The sequence below is a fragment of the Siphateles boraxobius genome, unplaced genomic scaffold (genome assembly GCF_051911475.1).
Source record: "Siphateles boraxobius isolate OS27281-9 unplaced genomic scaffold, OSU_SipBor_1 46, whole genome shotgun sequence".
NCBI classification, from domain to species: Eukaryota; Metazoa; Chordata; class Actinopteri; order Cypriniformes; family Leuciscidae; genus Siphateles; species Siphateles boraxobius.
Genome location: NW_027509097.1, coordinates 3938967 through 3960742, shown reverse-complemented (window position 1 = coordinate 3960742; position 21776 = coordinate 3938967). Strand labels below are relative to the sequence as shown.

Genomic DNA, 21776 nt, shown 5'->3' with positions numbered 1-21776 from the left:
GAATACATAATCTGGCACTTGAGTGCAGCATAATGTCTTTGCAGAAATGTTATAAACCAGTGGATCTTAACTTTTGTTATAAAACATTTGTCATAAAAATAACCAAATAAGAAAAACAATATTTTTATTTTAGCGTTTAGTAGTTTTTTCTTTTTAAATAATCTTAAGTCATCTTGCCGTCCCCTTAGAAGTTTGAGGCTCCTGGTTCAGAACCACTGATTTAGGGGCGGTTTCAAACTTTTTCTGCGTTTTGGCCGTTCGTTTACACAAGTGTTTTTTGGGTGCCTGCAAAAGCAATGTTTTGAAAATGGGTTTCAAAGTGCACGTTATTGAAAACGTCCTCCCTTGTAAACAACAAAAAACGCGGATCTCTTAAAGGGGGTAATCCATCAGCCGGAAACTGAAGCCTCCCGGGGGGCCGCCATTGTAGCGGACCATCACCTGCTGTTAGCATTCCACTGACTCCCATTCATTTTGGCGTTACTTTGACCGCAAATAACTTTACATCTGAGATGTCCAAAGACTTCATTTGTCCATTTATTTCTAAAGAAACACGGCAATATATAAAAGGCCCAATTACTTTGTATCTTGAGTTATGGCCCTGTAGAAGCCGTTTTTGTAAAAATGGGCTAACGATTGCGTCATAACCACGTGACTATCTGTTGCACAGTAGAGAAATTATCGTATAGACAGGAGAAGCTCGCAGGCAATCTTTTAAAACAAAAACGTTTTTGAGGAATTGGAAACAATTAAGTGATTCAGAATTGTCTTGGCACAGCTACTAGAAGATTTACAACTGTAAGACAGATTGCTCACGTCACATCTACGTGGTCAAGCTCAGTTTGAGCCTGCGCAGTTCGCTCAGCCATCAGGAAGTGAGTGCTTCTAATGGGTTTAACTTTTCTCCGTTGAAATCAAGGGCATCACTATGTCCATTTCTTTTACTGTCTATGGGATCTCTAGAAACGATGACGTCATGCACATGTGTATTACATGTTCAGTCTATAGTGTTTCATCGCCATCTAATGGCCTGGCATCAGAATTCTGGGGTTTTTATTTATTTTCGCGGATCCGTGTTAATCGAGATCGTTTTGACAATGGTGTCGTCTGTATGCGGAAAACTCGTCGTGTAAACGTGCCCTTAGACTAAATGTTTGGCTGTAGAAATGACATTTGTGTTGGATCTAATGAATCTTGAAATGTTAATTTAGCACTGAGCCCATGGTTGAGTCAGTGATGGAAACAGTCACCTATAAACAACAGGGAATGTAAACATTTTCAGGCTTGAACGTTTATGTATTAAGGTTAAGCTCTTTAATTGGTTTATATTGAATTTTTGTGAGATCCTTTTCTTGATTTTTTTCTTCAAATACCAACCGACTGGAAACATCAGGTATTTGTGAAGTGTGCAAGTTGTCCAAACACTTTGGGCTTGTTCTGTGCCCACTGTGCATTTACACGCTTGCTAGAGCAATGATGGACCTAGTGCTGAGTTTCACATCACTCTTGAGATTTCAGTTCCACCGGTTCACTAACACTTAAAGCTGTCACACCTTGACTTGGTCCCTTCACAAGCATTACTGTAAATGTGACCCCTCTCTCTCTCTCTGGTTTCAGGTCTGGCTGTGAAGGAGCTGAAATAGATGTCTCTTGTACAAAATGTTGGAATAAAATTGGGAAAAAATTAAGTGGTTTGTGTTTCTATACTGTTCAGTTTTTGATCGGTTTGATAAAAAAAAATGATGCTTGTTTAGGTTGTGCAAAGTATACACGCCTGTTTTTTGGGGGGTCTGTAAGATTATTTTTTTTTAAGAATTGTCATTTTAAGGACATTCAATTGGTCAGTGAGTACTTGTATTTTTACAAAAACATTCATTAAAATAAATGCTGATATTTAGGTTTTAACATTGATTATAAATATTACAGCACCAAATCAGATGCTAAAAATTCAGCTTTGCCAGGAACAAATTGTTATATTAAAATAGAAATTACAATATTTTTAAAAGAAAAGTTTTTCACAACATCAGTTTTTACTGTATTTTTGATCAAATAAATGCAGTCTTGGCGAGGATAAGAGGCGTCTTAAAAAAACATGAAAAAAATCTTGCTGAAGTTAACTTTGAAATTTTCATTGAGCTCAAACTTGTTAGCATTAAGGCTTTTAAGCCAAAGGGTTTATATTGTAAATGTTAGTTTAGAGTGTCCAAACATTTTACTTGCTGTATTTCTCTCACAAGCTTTATACCCTTATAAACTCCTTGCACAATCATAATTTAAATTTCTTGTTTAGAAAACCAATGATATTTATGGTATTTTAACAAACAATGGTATTTGGTACAAAGTCCATCTCTAAACATTACAAATCTTCCATAGATGTAATAAAACTGACACATTCCCTTTCTTTGAAATGCACAGGTTACTTTTTATGGGTGGGTCATTGCATGGAATTGATGTCATTTCCATTTTGTGTAGTGATAAAGCATTTAAAACAAAAATCTAAATTGCATTATCTTAAACTAAATGGAAAAATAACATTTACTAGCAATTACTGGCCTTCTCTTCAAGTTCCTGAAACTACAAGGTGTTTATTAAGATAATTTATTGCTGATATTCAACAAACGACCCTGACAACAGGATGGATGTTTTAAGATCTATTTACAAAACCAACACGGAGACCAGGCAAGTTTTTTTATAGCACATTTCATACACTATGGCAATTCAAAGTGCTTTACAGAAATGAATTAAAATAATCTCAAAATTAAAAGTTATAAAATAAATTAAAATAGATGTATGATTCAGTTATAAAATGATTTAAAAGGGTAAAAAGATGATGCATAGATAAAACTTTCCATCTGGCAAAACACCGGTGAATCATATTTTTCCCAACTCCCAGTTTTACTCTGAGATCTTCCCATGGTGATTACACTGTCTGGTGTAATTTCGGCGAACACTAATACAATTTAAAATGCGAACAATAATAAAATGGTCTATCAAAGTTAAAGGACCAGTATGTTAGCCTTTTTCTGTCTATATGTCCCCCTTAGGAACGAAACGAGAAGAAAAAACAAAAATTGACCTTATGTACCATTGTCTGCATTTACTTGAATTGGCCAATAGATGGCAGCATTGCGTTGGATATTTGTATATAAATTACTAGATTCAGCATTTATCTTTTTAAGTATATTTTATTCCAACAAGTAATTTAAAGCTAAAATCTAAAAGCAAGAATATACCAAATCTCGTTTTCAACGCAATTAAACCACCATAAAAAAAAAAGATATTCCGAAATAAAGAAACTGCCTCTTTTCTTATTCAGGCGCGACCCCGATCTCGTTCGTACGCTAGTTCAAAGCAAGCTCGCTCCCGAGTTATGAGCAGAGAATAAGCGCACGACACGCGCAGGAATGGCTGCGACACGAGACCAGGATTTAATCAAATAATTCCACATTTCCCGTGAATTCTCATGGTCTGCGATTTGGGGGAAGTATTCAGAGATTTTCTTATGTCCCTTTCGGAACTTTTGTTTTAGTACTCAGTCTCTCTAATGTCCACATCCATGGCTTTTGTTTGAGAAGACAAGACACCGGAGAGTAAAGGGGGAAGAAACACCCTAATTGTCTACCGTCTCTATCTGGGAAAGTGGTTTATTCGTCTCCTCGACTGCTGAAGGATGTCTTCTGCACGGGTTGATTATATCGCTCCTTGGTGGACTTACTGGCTTCATCAGTTTCCTCATGTGAATCTGAGGTTTCAGCCGCTGGATCACACATTTAAACCGCAAGAGGAGAACTACCAGCAGGTCAGACCGGCTGTTTACTGTCATACAGAGGTTCATGGTTCAAACAGTCGAGATAAACTTTGTCTGTCACACTTAGTTTATCTTTGGGACTCCATGTCATACTTTAAAAATATAGCAACTTGATAACATGTTTCGGAAGTCATGTACACTTTCTTCGTATTCCCGTTTAGAATCTTGCCATTTTGTATTTGTTTACTAAGATATTTTCAACAACAATGTGTTTTAATTGGAGTCAAATTTGAGCCCAGACACAAATGCTATTATATTGGACAGCATTTTGTGGTTCAACAGAGGACTGAAGCTTCAATTATTTATATAACTTTATATAGCTAGCTGTAATTTGGGTTTTGTTTAGGTCAGAGAGAGAACCCAACTAAAAAGTCAGTCTTACCTGAACATGATGAACAGACCAGTCTTATTTTAGTAGCCATCAATGAGATACTATTATTCTAGGCTACTTTTTGACTATTTTGGATTAGTTTTTATTTTGATATTTTAAAGTTATTCAATTAATATTTTAATTTCATGTTTAGTTTAATTCGTACAAGACATGTTAAAATGATGTAGGTCCTATGTTTTATAGTTAACTTGTAATCATGGTGTAAAAACAGTTCAGACTGATTTTTTGCTCTGCATTTTCACTGTTTGGCCTTTGAGAGACTTCAAGTGCATTTGTTTAAATAGCTTAAAGCTGAGGTTCATACTTCTATGAGAAAGATTATGAACAAGATTGCAACATTTTTCAGACGTCCTTGATTAGAGAGCCCTTATGCAAATGAAAGAAATACAATGCATTTTCACACGCATTAGTTCTCTGATTTGTCTACACTGTTCCTCGACTCTTACAGAGTAATGTTTCTGCCCTGGATAACAGGCTCTTTCTGAAAAGTGCATGCTTTCTGGTGCAACATGGTTAAAACAGCAGTAATGTTTATCTGCTGGGTTTTGATAGGTTCAAACTGGGACATATTAAGTAAACTGTATCTGACTGACAATCATGTCATAACCAAAACCACATTTCACAAGCAGCATAACTGGATCTTATTTTGAACCAGATTCTTCTAATCAAGTCACTAAATCCCTCACCCAGTAATAGTCTCACCCAGGCTATACGTTGCTTGAATCTCTTTGTTATCGTGATGCGATTCTTCCACTGACCTGTATCAACATCCAGTTGATTAGAGATGGAGTGAGAGGAATATGACAGAGCATGGAGGGGCCGAGTGCTCATTTCTGTAGCTGTCTGTTTCTATTAAGGCACTAAAGGCAGATGGTGTAAATGGAGGCAGAACGAGTCCAGATGCTGCGGTGTGAAATCAGGCGCTCACGCTGGGTCTCGGAATCAACACCGGGGCGTTTTCAGATAGCCCGAGGGATCCTCCTTCATAACCCATTTTTCCCTAGTTTGTCAATCTAAATGCTCTGTTCCAGCTGACGCTGCTCTTTGAATCCTAATGTGGATTTTCAGCAGAACAGAAAACTGGTGGGATCTCTTTCCTCTATGCGGTTTTAGGACTGCCCTGGGAGACCATGCATATGAGCTCTCTGCAAAGCTAAGAGACTGTTGTTGTGCTTTATATCTAATTGCTAATGTTTATTATGAACACCAGGCAGATGATGTGCTCTCTATAGAGACTCACTGTGTTTAATCGCTTCAACAATTTCGCCAACACTAAATGGTCCAAATGATTAGGAGAGAAAGATTGAATTGGTAAAGACAAATAAGTTTATTTGGATTTAGATGACAAAAGGTTCCCATCGGTCACAATGAGTTTAATAAATCACAACTAATATCTATAATAAAAAAAAAAAAAAAATATATATATATATATATATATATATATATATATATATATATATATATATTAAAGCATTCTATAGAGTAAAAAATTAGAATCAGTTTATTTATTTAATTTAGTACTAAGTTTAAAAAATATAAAAACATTCTAGAGTAAGTTATTTTATGTTGATTAATGCATATTTATTTATATAACTATTATGTATTTATTGACTATAAAATCAGTTATTTTATTTTATTGTATTTAATACAATTATTATTTTATTAAATACTTAATGGTTATTATATGGTAATAATTTTTCTTTATTCAATATTATTATTTATTTTATACATTTATTTTATTATTTATTTGTTTGCATTGCATGCTTTCACTCCTTATTTGTCACTGACCCAAGTGAAAATAATTCCTCTCCATGTTTGGACCTATTCCCCATTGAGCAGGCCCAGATGGAATCTGCAGACGTTTTTTGTGTGTATCTTCTGGGCTGATTTTGGGGGGGAAATCTGTGGAATAAATGTAAATGTGGTCCAATATAATAATAAACAGAGCTTTTTTTCTGGGGGGTTGTTGATGCAGATCCCTTTTTGGTCTGTTAGTGAGGACAGCGACTAAGTAGACGTCAACTCTAGAAAGGACCAATCGTCAAGTTATGCCTGAGTGGATATGTGTTTGTGCGTTAGATGGGTCAAAGGTCATCTGTCCATATGATTCATTTATTTCCTGCGGGGATGAATTGCTAACAGCTTTTTTTTTTCTCCCCATCCCAGATAGAGGATGCATCTGTTTGAGTCACACCATAAAAGGGCTGTTTGTACCCATACATTTATTTAAAGACACCTGTAGACATATTTACTTGCTGTTTTTGTGGTTAGGATTACTGCAATCTACAAGAAATTAGACTTTTGAATAAGGCTACATTTTTCCTCTGGGTGGTTGCCAGGGTATTGCTACAGCACAGTTTGTTTAAGTGTGTTGCTTTATGGTTGCTAGGGTGTTCTGGATTGTTGTTAAATGGTTTTTACTGGCCCATGTCAAAAGAGTTCATATGTGATAGGGTATTTCTTAGACTTCTGATGACCTCTCCTCATCAAGCTGCACAATTTGAGGCACCATTCATGTCTGTAGCACAAACTGTTCAAGATGAGTTAATTGCTTGTGTTTAATACTTAGGGTCAAGTTCAAATCAATGAGCATGATGAGCATTAGTGATATTGATGCTTGCACTACTACTAAACATGAGGAGAGAGAAGGGTTATTATTTTCAGATGCAGATGGATGAAATCTGTGCTTTAGTGACCTCTATGAACCATACTGAAATGCTCAGTCATCTGACTCATCTGAGCCTATTCCTGATTGTTGTTGTTGCTTCTCTTTCATTAATGTATCATTTAAAGACAAAGTTGGAATGGTACGGAAAGAAATAACGAAAATATCTGTCTAACTCACATGCTGCATTCCATTCATCTTGGAATGTCCAACTTCCTGCTTGGAACAGTTCGATAGAACGGAAATCGCTGAAATCAGGCTACAAACTTGGACCAAAATTTTAAAAGCTGACTTCAAGATGGGATTGTATGATGAACATGGTCAGGGAGTTAGTGATAAAACATTCGCATGACTTAATGAAAACGGACATTTCGAAGAGTTGTGCTTGTAATCCATGCAGTTGCAGAGAGTAGAAATGGACCTTTTTGTAATTAAAAAAGATGCAAACGCATCATAAAATTATTGCAAGCCATTTATGCAGTTAGGCCAGCAGTAAACGCATCTGTAAACACATTTTCCATCCTTCCCGAAGACATCTTTACATCCCCCGTAAATGAACATTTAAGTGGAAAGAGCAGTTTAATGTTTGCAAGCTGCTGTTTTTTTAATCCTGATCATCAAGAGAAGAAGCACATTAGCCATCCAATCTCACACCGACAATACCATTGTCTGACTTGATTAAAATAGAAAACACTTGCTGGAAAACAGCCACTTGAAGAGTCTGGTCTTTCACAATGTCTGATCAGTTTGATTTACAAATCAATTGTGGTTTGCAACTCAGCATATCTATCTGATCACTCAAAAAAACAACCAGGTATTTTTGTTAAAGTTGGAATTTTTGCACAAGGGTCACCAACAGAACGGTTTCCTGAACACTGTCCATATTTCCCATTGTTTGGAGTGGACAAACAGATAGTCCTCCTGTCCCAAACTGTGCAGTGATATGTCAGGCTGCATGGTTTTAATGTTCAAATGAACAGAAGAGTGTTTTAATAGCACCACAGAACCACAGTGTTTACACTTTTGAACCTACAGATTACATATTTGTCATTGCACATAAGTTGTGATAGGAGATGTAATTTTAAATTTTTTTTTTTAAATACAGTCTTCAGCTTTAAGATGAAGAAATGTTTGCTCAAAGGCCATACGTCTTATGGGAATAAAAAAATACCTTCTGATGTAAATGTATTTGGAATTTCCCCTGTGCTCATGTTGATCATTACTTTCAGAAGGGCGGTCAATATTTCAGGAATATTTTATTGACCATTTGATTGGACAAAACATGTCATGCCAGATGAATCATCAGTATGTTTGTTCTGTTTTTCAATTTCAAGTCCCTCAGTTTAAAAAAAAAGGGTTATGGGGCAATCTGAGGTACATGTAGAGGCCATACTTTTTCTCAGTGGATAAGACACATGCCTTTGGTGTGAGAGACCCGGGTTCAAATCCACTGTGAGACACCAATGTGTTCCTGAGCAAGACACTTAACCCCTAGTTGCTCCAGAGGCGGGCAACCTCTGACATATAGGCTATAGCGATTGTAAGTCGCTTTGGATAAAAGCGTCAGCTAAATGAATAAATGTAAATGTAACACTCACATTTGCCCTTTTTCCAACAATTCTGATGTTTGGGCAATATTTCTTGCTCAACCCTTGACATTGGTGTATTTTGTTTGCTGATAGTCCTTATTTATGGTCTCCTCTTAGGCTCTGTTTCATCACTTCAGACCTGAACCATGGCACTGCACTTCAATTTTAGATCTAAGATGAGAGAAAAGCCGTGCTCTTGATTTATCTGTAGTCTTTTTTATTATTTTTCTTCCAGGTGTGGTTATGTCAGCAGCACCCTTTTAAGTATTTTCTGCAGTCGATTCTGGGTGGGCCAGTTTTCTTTAAACCACAAAGATTTTCTCAGTAAAAAGCTAAAAAATCCCAAAAAGGATGTGGTAGCTGTGACCACATTAACCAAATCAGGCCGTTTAGATAGAACAGGGATCCACAGTTTGCTTAGCTAGTGAAGAACAGAAATATTTAGTTTGTTTGACATGTGGTGGTAAGTTAAGAGCTCAGTGGTCTTTTGCAATGCAAATAAGCAGTAAAACTAATGCCATGGTATCTTGTCTGTAATTGTACTGATGCACATAGTAGCTAGCAAGAGAATATTTCCAGCACATATTGTTAGATTAATGATTGTGTTGTGGCCAAGTTGAGAGAAGAGATGATTGTCAGCTTTTGGAATTTGGGTCAGAAATGTTCGTAAGGAGAATAGTGTTATTGTAAACGTAATGGAATGTATTCCATGTTCTCAAAGCCCATTCATAGTCAACATACTGTTACATCAGTCTCTTATTGAGATGTATTGCTGGTTATGAAATACTTAATTTTAAAGTTAGGTATTCATTTTTATTACTACAATGAGCATTTTAATGTCAGTGCATTGAAGCGTGCATGTACTGCATGGCATTTTCATTTCCCAAACAGCTCAGAGGCAGGCTGTTTCATCAGTTTTGTAATCCTTACATCAGTTTAATCAGTTTTGTAATCCATCACCTATAGTTTGTTATCTCCTGTCAGGCATTTTAGATGGAGCATTGTCTTCAGATTTGAAAGAAAGTTACTATAAATTTTAGCAAATTAAATGAATCCATTGCCCACCTTTAAATATTTCTCAATTAATTTAATGGAATATTAATAATATTCACTGCATGATCATTAAATATAATAAATAAATAGTGTATTTTTATTTCAGTAGGTCATTTTGTTCATAATAAATTGAAGAGGGTTCACTACAGCTGCTGAACTTATCCTGCAAAAATATATATTTTTTGTCAATATTTTTGATTGAGTTTTATTAATCACATAAGAGACTGGCAGGTCTATTTACATTTAGACTGCAGTTTTACATTCCTCCAAGTTAAGTCTATCACTGAAAGTTGCAATAAAGTACACTACTGTTCAAAAGTTTGTGATCCATAAGATGTTTTGAAAGAAGTCTCTTATGCTCACGAGGGATACATTTACAGGATTTGTTTTAAAAATAACAGTAATATTTTCAAATATTAGTACAAAAAGGGGTGGACAATAACTGGGAAGAAACGATTAGCCTAACTGGTAGAAATTTGCCGACCGGTAGACTTAGGACTATCTCTATCATGGTTACACGCTCACGTGACATTGCCGTGCTGTGGCATCCTGAAAGCTTATCATTTGCATGCGTTTTTAAACATTGCTGTTCAAAAACAAGTGATTTTAAACCATTGAAGTGCAATAAGCAGCGAAAGAAAGCTCATCTGTATGCAAGTGCTGTCTGAGAGATGGTTTCTGAGCGCTGTCTGAGAGAATACGGAGTTCTTTTTGTCGCCTTATCAGCTTGAACGGTCTCATACACCTTTACAGTGGATGGTGGTACAGTGGATAAGACACATGCCTTTGGTGTGAGAGACCCGGGTTCGAATCCACTGTGAGACACCAATGTGTCCCTGAGCAAGACACTTAACCCCTAGTTGCTCCAGAGGCGTGCGACCTCTGACATATATAGCAATTGTAAGTCGCTTTGGATAAAAGTGTCAGCTAAATGAATAAATGTAAATGTAAACGGTTGAGAAAGAATTCGCATGTGTATCGGTGTATTAGATCAGTGCATTCAATTTTAAAGTGCCAGCAGCCTAATATGCGTATTGTGCTTTTAATGTTAATCAAACAACAAAAGACATAGGCCTACTGCTCTTTTGTTTTACACAGTAAAGACTATGCAGTGTTTTTTGTACATTTGATTAGGCTACTTTATACAATTTATGAATTGGTACTATTTAATTTGTGTCTGTTCTATTGTAGTTTTGTCCTATTGCTTGTAATTAGTATATTTGTTTTCATTTAATCACTGACTATTTACTTGTCTTCAGTAAGCTTGAGTTTTTTGTTTACTTTGGCTATTTGTTTTTTCTGATATTGAAATTGGTGACAAGAATTATGACATTTTAATGGTATCAAAAATGTTGATATCATAAAACCTTATTTAAAGCAAAACTATATTGTGATATATATTGTTATCGTACTACAAAGTAACTTGTATCATTATGTATGATTTTGGTCATATTGCCCAGCCCTAAATACAATTTAAAAAACTTTTCCATTTTAATATATTTTCAGATGTAATTTGTTCTTGTAATGACAAACGCTGAATTTTCATCATCGTTACTCCAGTCTTCAGGGTCACATAATCCTTCAGAAATCTCTTTAATATGCTGATTTGGTGCTCAATAAATATTATCATTACAGTTGAAAATGGTTGTGCTGTAAAAAAATAAACAAAATCAATCTTTCCAACCTCAAAATTTTTAACATTGGTGTATGAAACAGTATTCTGCAGTGCCCTTATCTTTCTTTCTTCCTCTCTGTGTCTCCTTCCTGTTTCTTTATTCGCCCAAAGCCCATGACCTGCCCGCTCAGAGTTAATAATGTCCCAGCTGTGAGGGTGGGGAGGTTCATCCGAGCGCACTGTGTTGGAAAAGCCCCCTGAGGTTTTTCCCCCCAAACCCCCTACTCCCTTTCAAAAGCAGTGGTGGAAAGATGAGGACAAAATGAGAGATGTTGACTGCTCCGTTGTAGACCGTCCTAAAAGCTTGCCTCTGCTTTACTGCAAAACCCTAGTCATCCAGGCCCCTCATGTCCATGCCGTGACACAACACTGGAATCTTCTCAAATATGCTGCCTGGTATATTATTCACTGAAACTATTTGCAGTTTTTCTTTCACCAAGATCTTGGAAATCACCTGGAGATTACATTAGCATAGGCTACATATTTTTTCATTGATGTTTAATGGTTTTAATACATAATGCACAGACTTTCCCTGAGGCATATTGCACAATTTTATCATGTAAAATATGTAATTCTGTACCCTAAAGAGCATAAAACTGTAACATTGTAGATTTCTGATCAATAAGTTGATGTGTTGCTGTTCAACGAGTCTAGTTCTCTCCCAGCTCCCAGCAGATGGGCGTCAGTGTGCTCCACACAGCTGTTCTCCACCTGCTGTGACCATATAGCTGAAGTTTGGCTCAGAACTTCCACAGAAAGCACATCCACCGCTTAGCTCTACAATATATGGATGCATCCCAATTTAAATACTTTTACCAAGTACACTTGGTAATTGGCTACAAATACACCAGTATTAAGACATTTCTTTAATATACCTTAATTTAATATTTAATATAATTAACATCTCGATACTTCATCAAAGAACTGTCTCAAACTTGGCAGTGTTTTATTGTGATACTGAAAGCTTCTATAGAACCTTAATGGGTTCTGCCATATATATAGGCTATATATATATAACTTATGGGTTCCCAGCATGGGATCATTTAAATAATTTAGTTTAAATTCATTTTTGCAATAACCCATTAAAGATGAAAGTATTATGCAATCATTTAAGACATTTCTACTTATCTAGAACCTTTTTTGGCATAATTCTAATTAATTCTACACCACTGAATCTTTTTCTAAAAGTGTGTAAATCTGAAGGGCTGTTCACAATGATAACGTTTTGCAGAGAAATAATTTTTTTTCATGACAGTTGGAGATTTTCAGCAATATGAGGGACGTTGACTGAGATCCAAGTTGAACAGTTTGAAAGCTTGGCAACCTCTAGGACTGTCCGTGTGAATGCAGCTTGAGAGTTTTTCCTAACTAGTCACAAAAAGTTACAGGTGATGAGATATCTTGGTTTCTTTTTCTGGAGAGTTGGGTAGCCACACCCACAGTTGTTCAAAAAAAAAATGCTCCACATGACTGGATGTTTAGCGAAAAAAATAATACAAAAAAAATTGCAGATTAGCTTTGAGAGTAGACAGACAGTTTACATGTTTTTAAAGGTCTCTTGTGCTCACCAAGGCTGCATTTATTTGATCAAAAATACCGTAAAACAGTAATATTGTGAAATAATATTATTACAATTTAAAGCAACTGTTTTCTATTTTAATATATTTTAAAATGTAATTTATTCCAGTGATGGCAAAACTGAATTGTCAGCATCATTACTCCAGTCTTCACTGGCGCATGGTCCTTCAGAAATTATTCTAATATGCTGATTTGTTGCTCAAGAAAAGTTTTTATTTATTGATCTCTTGCACAGATGCACACTTTGAAAATTCCACTGGAAAAAAGTACACGGTCTGGCCATCTTTCAGATACTATTACTAACATGCTATGAGTTGAGACACACTAATGCTAATCTTTCATTCTATAATAAGACACATCGTATGGGAATTGGGATTCAGCCTGTGTTTCTTCTAGTTAGTGTGCATGGTCACTGATGCTAGGATAGATACAGGATACTGGTTTATTACAAGTCTCCTAAACCTGTTGGGCTCATCTCTCTTTCTCAGAGAAGCCACAAAAATATTTGATCAATTATCATGTTGGAGCAGCTTCGTTTACATTCTTACATATACCTGTCTTTCTGGAAATTGTTGGCCACTTTCCCTAAACCTGACCCTGGGATCAGTGATCCATTTCCTCCATGTGAAAATATTCTGTTTGAAGGTCTCAATCTCCAGTATTATTTGACTCTTGTTTGCCTCAATATATATCTCCCCTCAGGCAGCAAACTACTCGAATTTGCCCTGTTTGTTCCTCGAAGCTTAAAGGCTTTGTCTGTGGAAGCTCATTTACTTCCAGTTTTATAGCCTGTCTGTTCACGGAGAGGGTGTGATTGGCGTTTGAAAAGGGTGTTTTATCCAGGCCTGTAGCCAGCTATGCTCAGGTTGAGCTGTATGTCAGTGACCCCAAGGGAAAATCGGTCTATGAATGTAGTGGACACTCCATGCAAACAAGCTAAAGAACATGACGGAGCACTTTACAGAATCACTGAACTGAAATAACCCAGGTCTGTTTGTGTTGAAAAGTATGAAAAGCATTTGTACAAGAAAACAACTTCTTGTGCCTGAGAACCGGTGTGGTTGATGTTAATGTGCCTAAATAATTTTGAAATTGGATCCATCTATCTGTTTCTAAGCAGGCAAAAAAGCCAAATGCATTTCAGATTTTGACTGTATATCATTTGAGATAGAGAAAATAGCAAAAAATAGAAAAAACAGAGATAGATGTTTGTTTGTATTATGTTTCAGGTTTGATAATAAAATAGCTTTTGAAAGCAAATATGATCATTATGTAATTAGTTAAGTTTAGCGTCAGTAAGATTTCATTGAAAGAAATGCTTTTATTCAGCAAGGATTCGTTAAATTGATTAAAAAAGGACAGTAAGACAGCATATGGACACATTAAAGGTCAACTGCTATACAGTCTTGTGAGAAAGGATGCTGAATGTGCATACAGTCTATATATGACATTGTCGTCACATTCAGAATAAGCTGTGTTTCAGCAGTCATTTCCTTAAGGCTTCAATTAAACTTTATTATATCGAACGAGAGAGATGCTGAGCGCTTCATTCCTGGAGAAACACAGCAGTGTTTTTGACCGAGGGGTGGTGGGTGGTTGTGAGTGAGGATGTGAAATTGCATTCACATGGGTTGCGTTGTGTCCTTTGTTCTCTTTCGTGGAGATTCCATGCCACTTTATTCCCATAATCCTCTGCTTGAACCCCTTTTATCCCTCCCTTGTGTCCTTTCCATTTTTTTTCTTTCACGCTATCTTCTCCACCCTCCTTCCCAACTCCCTACTTTTGTGTTTCCCCATCTCTTTACTGTCTTTTCTTCTTCCCCCATTTCTCCCCACCCGTCCTTCTCTCGCCTGTCATCTTTCTTTCTCCCAGACGTCTTTCTATGTGCCTTATGGATGCTATAAGATGGATGGACTACTGAAATGAAATGATAAACGTAAAGGAAAAACAAAAAGTGGATGAGGCAGGGTGGTTGATTTTTAACCACAGCAAAGCAGAAACATATAACCACGTTATGGAAGACCTGTCAGCAACATTTCCCTTATTTACATTCAAAGTCTTAACAAGCACAGAAAAGCATGCCGCTTTCTGGGGGAGCTCATTGTCAGACCTCAGTGTCAACATGAAACCCCATTCAAAACCCATTTTTCCACGTATAATCTGATGTATTTCTGAGTGACACAGGATGTTCCGACTTGATTTCATCATGTAAAGTCGAGCTGGTTGAAAAGTTAGGCTTAAGTTTATTCGGTTTTTACAATTTGATGAAACTTTTGGACATGCACCCATTATGATTTCTTTTACAATAAGGACTTTTTTTTTTTGAGAAAGTAAATCAGTGAAATTTTGTTTTTCAAATCATGTTGACTTAAAAGTGCTTTTTCAGATGTTACCTTTCATGTAATATAGCTGATTGTGAATGTAAACGATCAGCAAAATTTCGAAGATCAAAGTGCACGATAAATGGCCTATGTATGCTAGCCAGTTTTCATTGGCTGTCTGTGAACAATGTCTACTTTGACCCGCCCTTTAACTCTGTAGTTGTAGCCGAGGCCTGGAAGAGTTTAGTTTATGTTGACATGTCAAAAAGACGCTGCAAATCCACTTTTTTTTTTGCACTGAGATCCCAGGCCTGAATTTATACAGTAAAAACGATACCATTGTTACTCTTCGTATCACTGTGAATACAAGTGCTGAGGAAGATCCAGAGCTGTAATACAGATATGGTAATGGACGTTTCCGACATGTGCTGTAAGTGGTAGACCAACAACAACAGACTTGCCATCTGACCAATCAGAGCAGAGTAGGCTCTGAGAAAGGAGGGGCTTATAGAGACCGAATTCTTTACCGAACTATTTCAGGCACTGATATGATGCTGCAATGTATATTATGAGAAAATTGAAGTGTGTTTGACCTTGGATGAATGTTAGCCTATTGTAGGAGACCTCCAAAACAAAATAAGCAACATAGCATAATAGAGGAACTTTTTGAGGGGGGAAATTAATTTTAAAATCATAAATTCACAGACATATATTTACTCAGCCCTAAAATATTGGCTAGAAAGCGAGTGCAATTTTAAAAATCACTTTATCCAGTTATCACAAGTGGATAGAAGTGCCATGGACATTCATTGGTGAAAAGGTGTGGGAACCCTGTGCTGTGATCCTGTGGACATTTGTAATTATCAGGGGCGTCTAATTGAAAAACAGCTCAGTCTTGTTGTGTCCCGTCTGTTTGTGTGTTCGAATGACAAGGGAATATGGGTGCGTGGAAATGACTTAGTGAAGAAGTGTGGGAGTGTGTAAAAAATTCCTCTCTGCCTCTATTTCCATAGTGGATAATGCAGGTGTTCCATTATTCATGTCTGCCTTGTATTAATGCACACCCTTTGTGTGTGCATGCACATTGTATTTGTTTGACTATTATAATTACACACTCACTTTGCTGTGCGAGTGTGTATGTTTGTGACAGAGAAAACATTGGTAAAGCCAGATAAGGCTGCAACACGGCACGGGTGTTTACGCTTTTTCCAAATGTATTCTGAAGCGATTCATTGTATTCATAATAATGGCTCTGAATCTTTATTGCATGATTTATCTTTCTTGTCTGTCTCTCTCTTGCGCAAACACATGCAATATTGTTCTCTCCTCTTCTTATCCTTCTTGTTTACACTCTCTGGAGATGTGTCTAACAGTATCTTACTGCACTATGGTTACCTAAAGTGAAGCTGTTTTTGCACTCATGCCAGACATTATAATCATTTTTTTATGACTAATTTTATCTTTTGGTCTGCATCCATCGAGCTTCCGTAAGAATAAAATAAAATAACAGTATTTAATTAGCTGTTATATAGAAATACACATGTATATCTCCTATGCTCACCGAGGCTGTATTTATTTGATGTAAAATAAAAAAAAATATATATATATATATATAAAATCAGTAATATTGTGAAATAGTATTAGTTTTAATGGATTTGTAATGTACTAGCCTAATTTATTCCTAAAATGGCAAAGCTGAATTTTCAGCAGTCTTACGTGTCACATGATTCTATGGTTAATGATCTATCTAAAATATAATATACTTTATCTGAACTAGTTGCCATGATATAAGATTTTGTTTATACCACCCATCATTAATCTCTTAGGCTTTTCCCTGTCAGACAGAACAAGTTTCTCGTAGTTCACGAAGATCACAGGATTTAGTCTGGGTAATTCCAGTCATGTAGTCACACGCTGCTTCATTAAAATAGTCTATGATAATTCCTCTTTTCACTTTGTCCCAGGACTTAACTACAAGGTCAGAGAGGACCTGGAGGTTGCCATGGTGATGTTTATTTATGTGGGGTTTTTTTCTGTCTCTGGCCAAAAGCAGTAAACATAATGCCAGTCTTTCTCCCCTTGTTTCCACACCAACTGCTTCCTTTGCGCACACACACACACACACACACACACACACACACACACACACACACACACACACACACACACACACACAGACACACACACACACACACACACACACAAACACTTCAGTGAGAATGAAAACACACACTCATTCCCTAAAACGTGCCTGATCCCCTCCCATAAGACCCCCCTGTGGCAGTCTGTGTACATCCTCCCCCCATTTCCTCATCACAGTACCTTTATCAACCCCTATTTACCCTTCACAAAGGCCTGATGGGGAATTCACCATCCTCAAAGGTGGAGGAGGGGTTTATACACAACGTGGCTGAAATGAGACACTGGGTTTCATCAGGCATTTTGCTTAAATATCTGACATTTAATAGATACATATTGATGCTTGTGATTAGTGGTGTACTACAGTACCAGTCAAAATGTGTTTGTTTTACTCTCTTATGCTCACCAAGGCAAAAATATAATTTGTGTGATATTGTTACAATGTAAAATAACTGTTTTTTTATGTAAGCTGAATTTTCAGCATTCTTTCCTTCATTCTTCAGTGTCACAGGATCCTTCAGAAATAAAAAAACACAACTTTTATTTGAAATAGGATTTTTTTTGTTCAATATTTTGTGAACAAAATAATTGTAATTTAATTTCTGTATTTTTTTCTAGGTCTCATTTGCTAATTCGTAATTGTCAATTTAGCGGTATGCGTGTTTTTGATGGCAACACTAGTAATTACACTCTTAACGTCTCAATTAATTGGTGTACTTTGAGTAATCAATAGACATTGTATGTATTTTGTTTATTTTCGGATTATTCTTATAATATTATGTTATTATTAAACAGAAAAATTATGAAATAACTGCTTATCTACGTTTCACTGCTGAATCCGCTGCCATTTTGAGTTTTTCCAGGTTACGCTGCAGCGGTCAGGTGGTACGGAGCTCGGAGCTCTCAGACAAATCAAAGTTTACAAGTTGTAATTAAAAGTTCTATGAGGACGTAAACTCCTTTTACAAGTCGTAATGTTGTATTTATGAGAATTTCGACATGGAGTGAATGCACCTTTATGATCATTATGGGTTTTTCAATGCTAATAGAGTACTGGATGGGATGGGTCAAGATGGATAAAGTTGCCCATTAATAGACTGTTGGTCGAACCATTAGTTATATTATTTACAGTTCTTATATAATCTCAAATTAAATTATATTGTATAACCTAATTCTTTGTCTTGTCTGTTGTGATTTCTGACTAGTTTCTCTCACACAGTGGAGGAATGCAGCCACTGGAGTTGTGGGTAGATTGGCTGACTTATTAGTCTTAGCGTTAATAGATGGAAATGAAGCAGATGGCTTAGGATGTCCCACCACCCAGAGGATGAAAGAGACAGTGTTGAATGTAACCGAAAGTGACACAATTCAAGTAACAGGGATGGTGATGCAGTAAATATAGACTCTGGGGCTGCTTGCTATAGCTGTCCTACTTTCTCCATCCCCTTCAGAGGCGAGAAGAGGATGGGATATGACATGGTGTGTGTGTGTATATGAGTGTGCCTTTTGTTGAATAATTGTACTGCCCCATTAGTTGTCATATTTATCCCCAGTCACTGCTTAAAATCCATAGATTTCTGTCTGGGTGAATGTTTTCAACCAAGTTAAGACCATTTTCAGTGCCAAAAAGTAGATCATGCTCCTTTAACGGTGGTAAGCATTGGCGGAGCTACCTTGTGCCCCCATTAAAGGCTGTGGGACTAAAATAGCTCCGGATCTATCAACTGGAACTTTAAGTTATATGACAGTGTGTTGCAACCAGAAAAGACCTCTGCGTTATCAGTGCAATGCATTGTCTCTGTTCGGAAAACGTCTCAGGAGGTCGTGACTTCATTCCACATTAATGAGAAACTTGCATTAGCAGCATATATAAATTGCACACAGTAAGACATAAAAACATGCATCAGGACATAAATTTGGATTTCATGTTGACTTTAAGAGTTTTGAAACTGAATATGAATTTGTATTTATGTAAATATGGTTGGTCAATTGTTAAAGTACTCATAATTCAGATATCATAGCAGTGACGCCTTCTGAACAACTCTGAGAATTTTAGTTTCCATATGTGGACTGATGATAAGGGAGCTTTGTGTTATGAATGGCATATGAGATCAAACTCTTTCATTTCAAAAGAACAAGAAAAAAATCAGTTTTGCCTCATGTGTCTCTTTTAACAAAGAAACTCGTATCTCATGTTTTTTTTTCTTTTTTTCTGTTTCAGTCGCTCATCTTCCTGGGCTGTGTAGCAGCAGCTGGGCTTGGTGTGAATCTGCTGGGTCTGGCCATCTACCTGAGCTGCCTGTGCTGCTGTCGGAAGGATGAGGAGGAAGAGGAGAGTAAGAAATCTAACTCTTGCTGTGTCACTTGGGCTGCTGTTGCTGCTGGACTCATCTGCTGGTACGTACCACACACTGTTCTCACACCAGGTAAACCCGCTCAAGATGCAGGCAGCGGTTAAGCACTCAGGTCTATGGGAAGTGTATGTGTAAGAAATATATGGGGGAATGATTTGTTTTTTTCAAACTTTCTGTCTCTGGCATGGTTGAGCAGAAACTAAAGATTAAGATTTTATTAAGAAGGTTTTTGTTGTCATCTGTCACGCGATTTGAAATGAGTGATGAATCAACATGGCATCTAATAGCAAAATCCCCTTTGGCAAATTAGCTTATAACTTCCTGGTGACATATCTTCCTCATTATCTCCACACCTCTTTTATTTTTTTTTATTTAGCTTTTTGTCTCTTCCATCCATTTTCTCTCACTCACTCACTCACTCACTCACTGAAAAAAGGCCTCATTTCAGTGATACATGCCATGCAAACACACTAATTTTTAAAACGCCAAAATTTTTCCACATTCTAAAAATGCGTTCTGCTTTTCTGATTGGCCGTGCTTTTTGATTGGTTTTGTCGCTTCATGTGTATGGTGTTGTGTCGTTGGAATCTTATCGCATCGCGACTGGTTAGGACACTGTGTTAAGGTGCTAAACTATTTTGGTCCAAAAATATGTATGGTATGGCTCCTTTAATATTGAAGTGAGAAAGACAGGAGAGGCTCAAATAACTGCTCTATTTTATTGGCTATAGAGATTTAACAGACAGACAACCTAGTAAAGAGATGGCATCTGTTTCTCTCACACTCTCATCTGCTCTCAATTTCTTTCTCAGAGAGGTTCAGTTTATTCTCTTGCTCTATAAAAACTATTTTTTCACTGGGTCACTTCATGTAGTGCTGTTCTGCTCGGATGCAGAGTGATCTACATTCCTGTCTAAACCCCATACCGCTGACCGGCGATAGAAACTCTTCACTTTTGTTTCGGGCCACATTGTCTGTCAGGTCTGAGTTGGAGGAGGGGTTGTGGGAACTCTCAGAGTTTGACTAGTATTTAGTTTTTTAACAGGGGGTTGAATAGCCTTGGACATACCGAAACGGCCCTTTGCCTTCTAATCAAACACTGTGCAGATTTCTGCCTCCATCATCCATTAAGAACGAGTGGCATTCACTTCTTCACAGCTTCAGTTCTTAGTGACCACTGTCAAGCTCAAAGAAGCACAAAAAAACAATGTTATAATGCAAAACTGAAATTTAGGTTGGTAAAAGTCTCACCCTCTTTTTCAGCTCCTAAATATATTCCTCCCTCCTGCATTTTTTTTTTAATGCGTAAATGCGATTTGGTAATGGAAAGATTATCAGTGACACAAAGCTATCTTATGACTTCAGAAGACTTGAAATGCATGGATCAATTACATTGCTTTATGCGAGGGGTTTTCAAGCCTTTTGATGGCGTGGACCCCAAAATGTCACAACCTTTTTGCGAGAGAATATCTTTGTAAAATAAATATATATATGTATACATTTCATACATATTTCAAGTATGCATGACGAAGAAATGGAGTATGATATTATAAAGACATGTTTTCAAAATTTAAATAATTGGCTTTTATATCATCATTGTACTAAAGTCAAAGCAAATTATTCATATGGTATTGAAGTAGTGATGATATTTGTGCAGGACCAGTTTAAAGCAGACAAAATGATTGAAAAAGATTGGCATACATCACCAAAGCGAAGTCTGTCGTTACACCGGAAGATTGAGTTATAATCGTTTGATTTAAAAATTACACAATAAGATTGTTGCGTATAGTCTCCCTTTTTTCTTTTTTTTTTTTCATGGAATGACAAAAATAATTATTTTTTGAATGAGCTATGCCTTTAAGAAAGTAACTAGAGACAGTTTTGGTTTCATATTGTGAATAAGTCAGCAACAATTAATATCTTTGCAGACAGCCACATTCACAGTCTTTTAAGGTTGTAACTCTTGGGAGCTTCACTACACAGAGCTTTCTTAAAGTAAATAGTTGTTACTTTGACATGCTAAGCAGAAGGAGAGTTATCTAATCTATCTCAACGCTCCAGTCTCACAGTAGGCACTATCCCAGCGGTTACATCATCCCACCGCTGCAAGAGAAATGCTGAGCTCTAAAGTGCTCGATTGAATTAGTTTGTGTTGTATAGGAGTGTGTGTGTGTGTGTGTGTGTGTGTGTGTGTGTGTGTGT

The 21776-nt window shown here is 36.7% G+C and overlaps 2 protein-coding genes across 6 annotated transcripts in view; both read left to right on the top strand.

Annotated features, from left to right (window-relative positions):
• The window catches only part of rpl38 (ribosomal protein L38), a 166738-nt gene extending 165050 nt beyond the window's left edge, over positions 1-1688 (top strand). For both annotated transcript variants that reach the window (XM_077200329.1, XM_077200328.1), the window contains exon 5: positions 1618-1688. In XM_077200329.1, coding sequence (XP_077056444.1) covers positions 1618-1643 — 26 coding nt within the window. In that variant the 3' untranslated portion in view covers positions 1644-1688. The remainder of the gene's footprint in view (positions 1-1617) is intronic.
• Positions 1689-3363: 1675 nt separating this feature from the next.
• Positions 3364-21776, top strand: part of ttyh2 (tweety family member 2) — a 50325-nt gene continuing 31912 nt past the window's right edge. For 3 of the 4 annotated variants that reach the window (XM_077200322.1, XM_077200323.1, XM_077200321.1), the window contains exons 1-2: positions 3366-3799; positions 19442-19617. In XM_077200322.1, coding sequence (XP_077056437.1) covers positions 3671-3799; positions 19442-19617 — 305 coding nt within the window. In that variant the 5' untranslated portion in view covers positions 3366-3670. Of the gene's footprint in view, positions 3800-19441; positions 19618-21776 lie in introns of all 4 variants that reach the window. The other variant, XM_077200324.1, reaches the window with a different exon arrangement.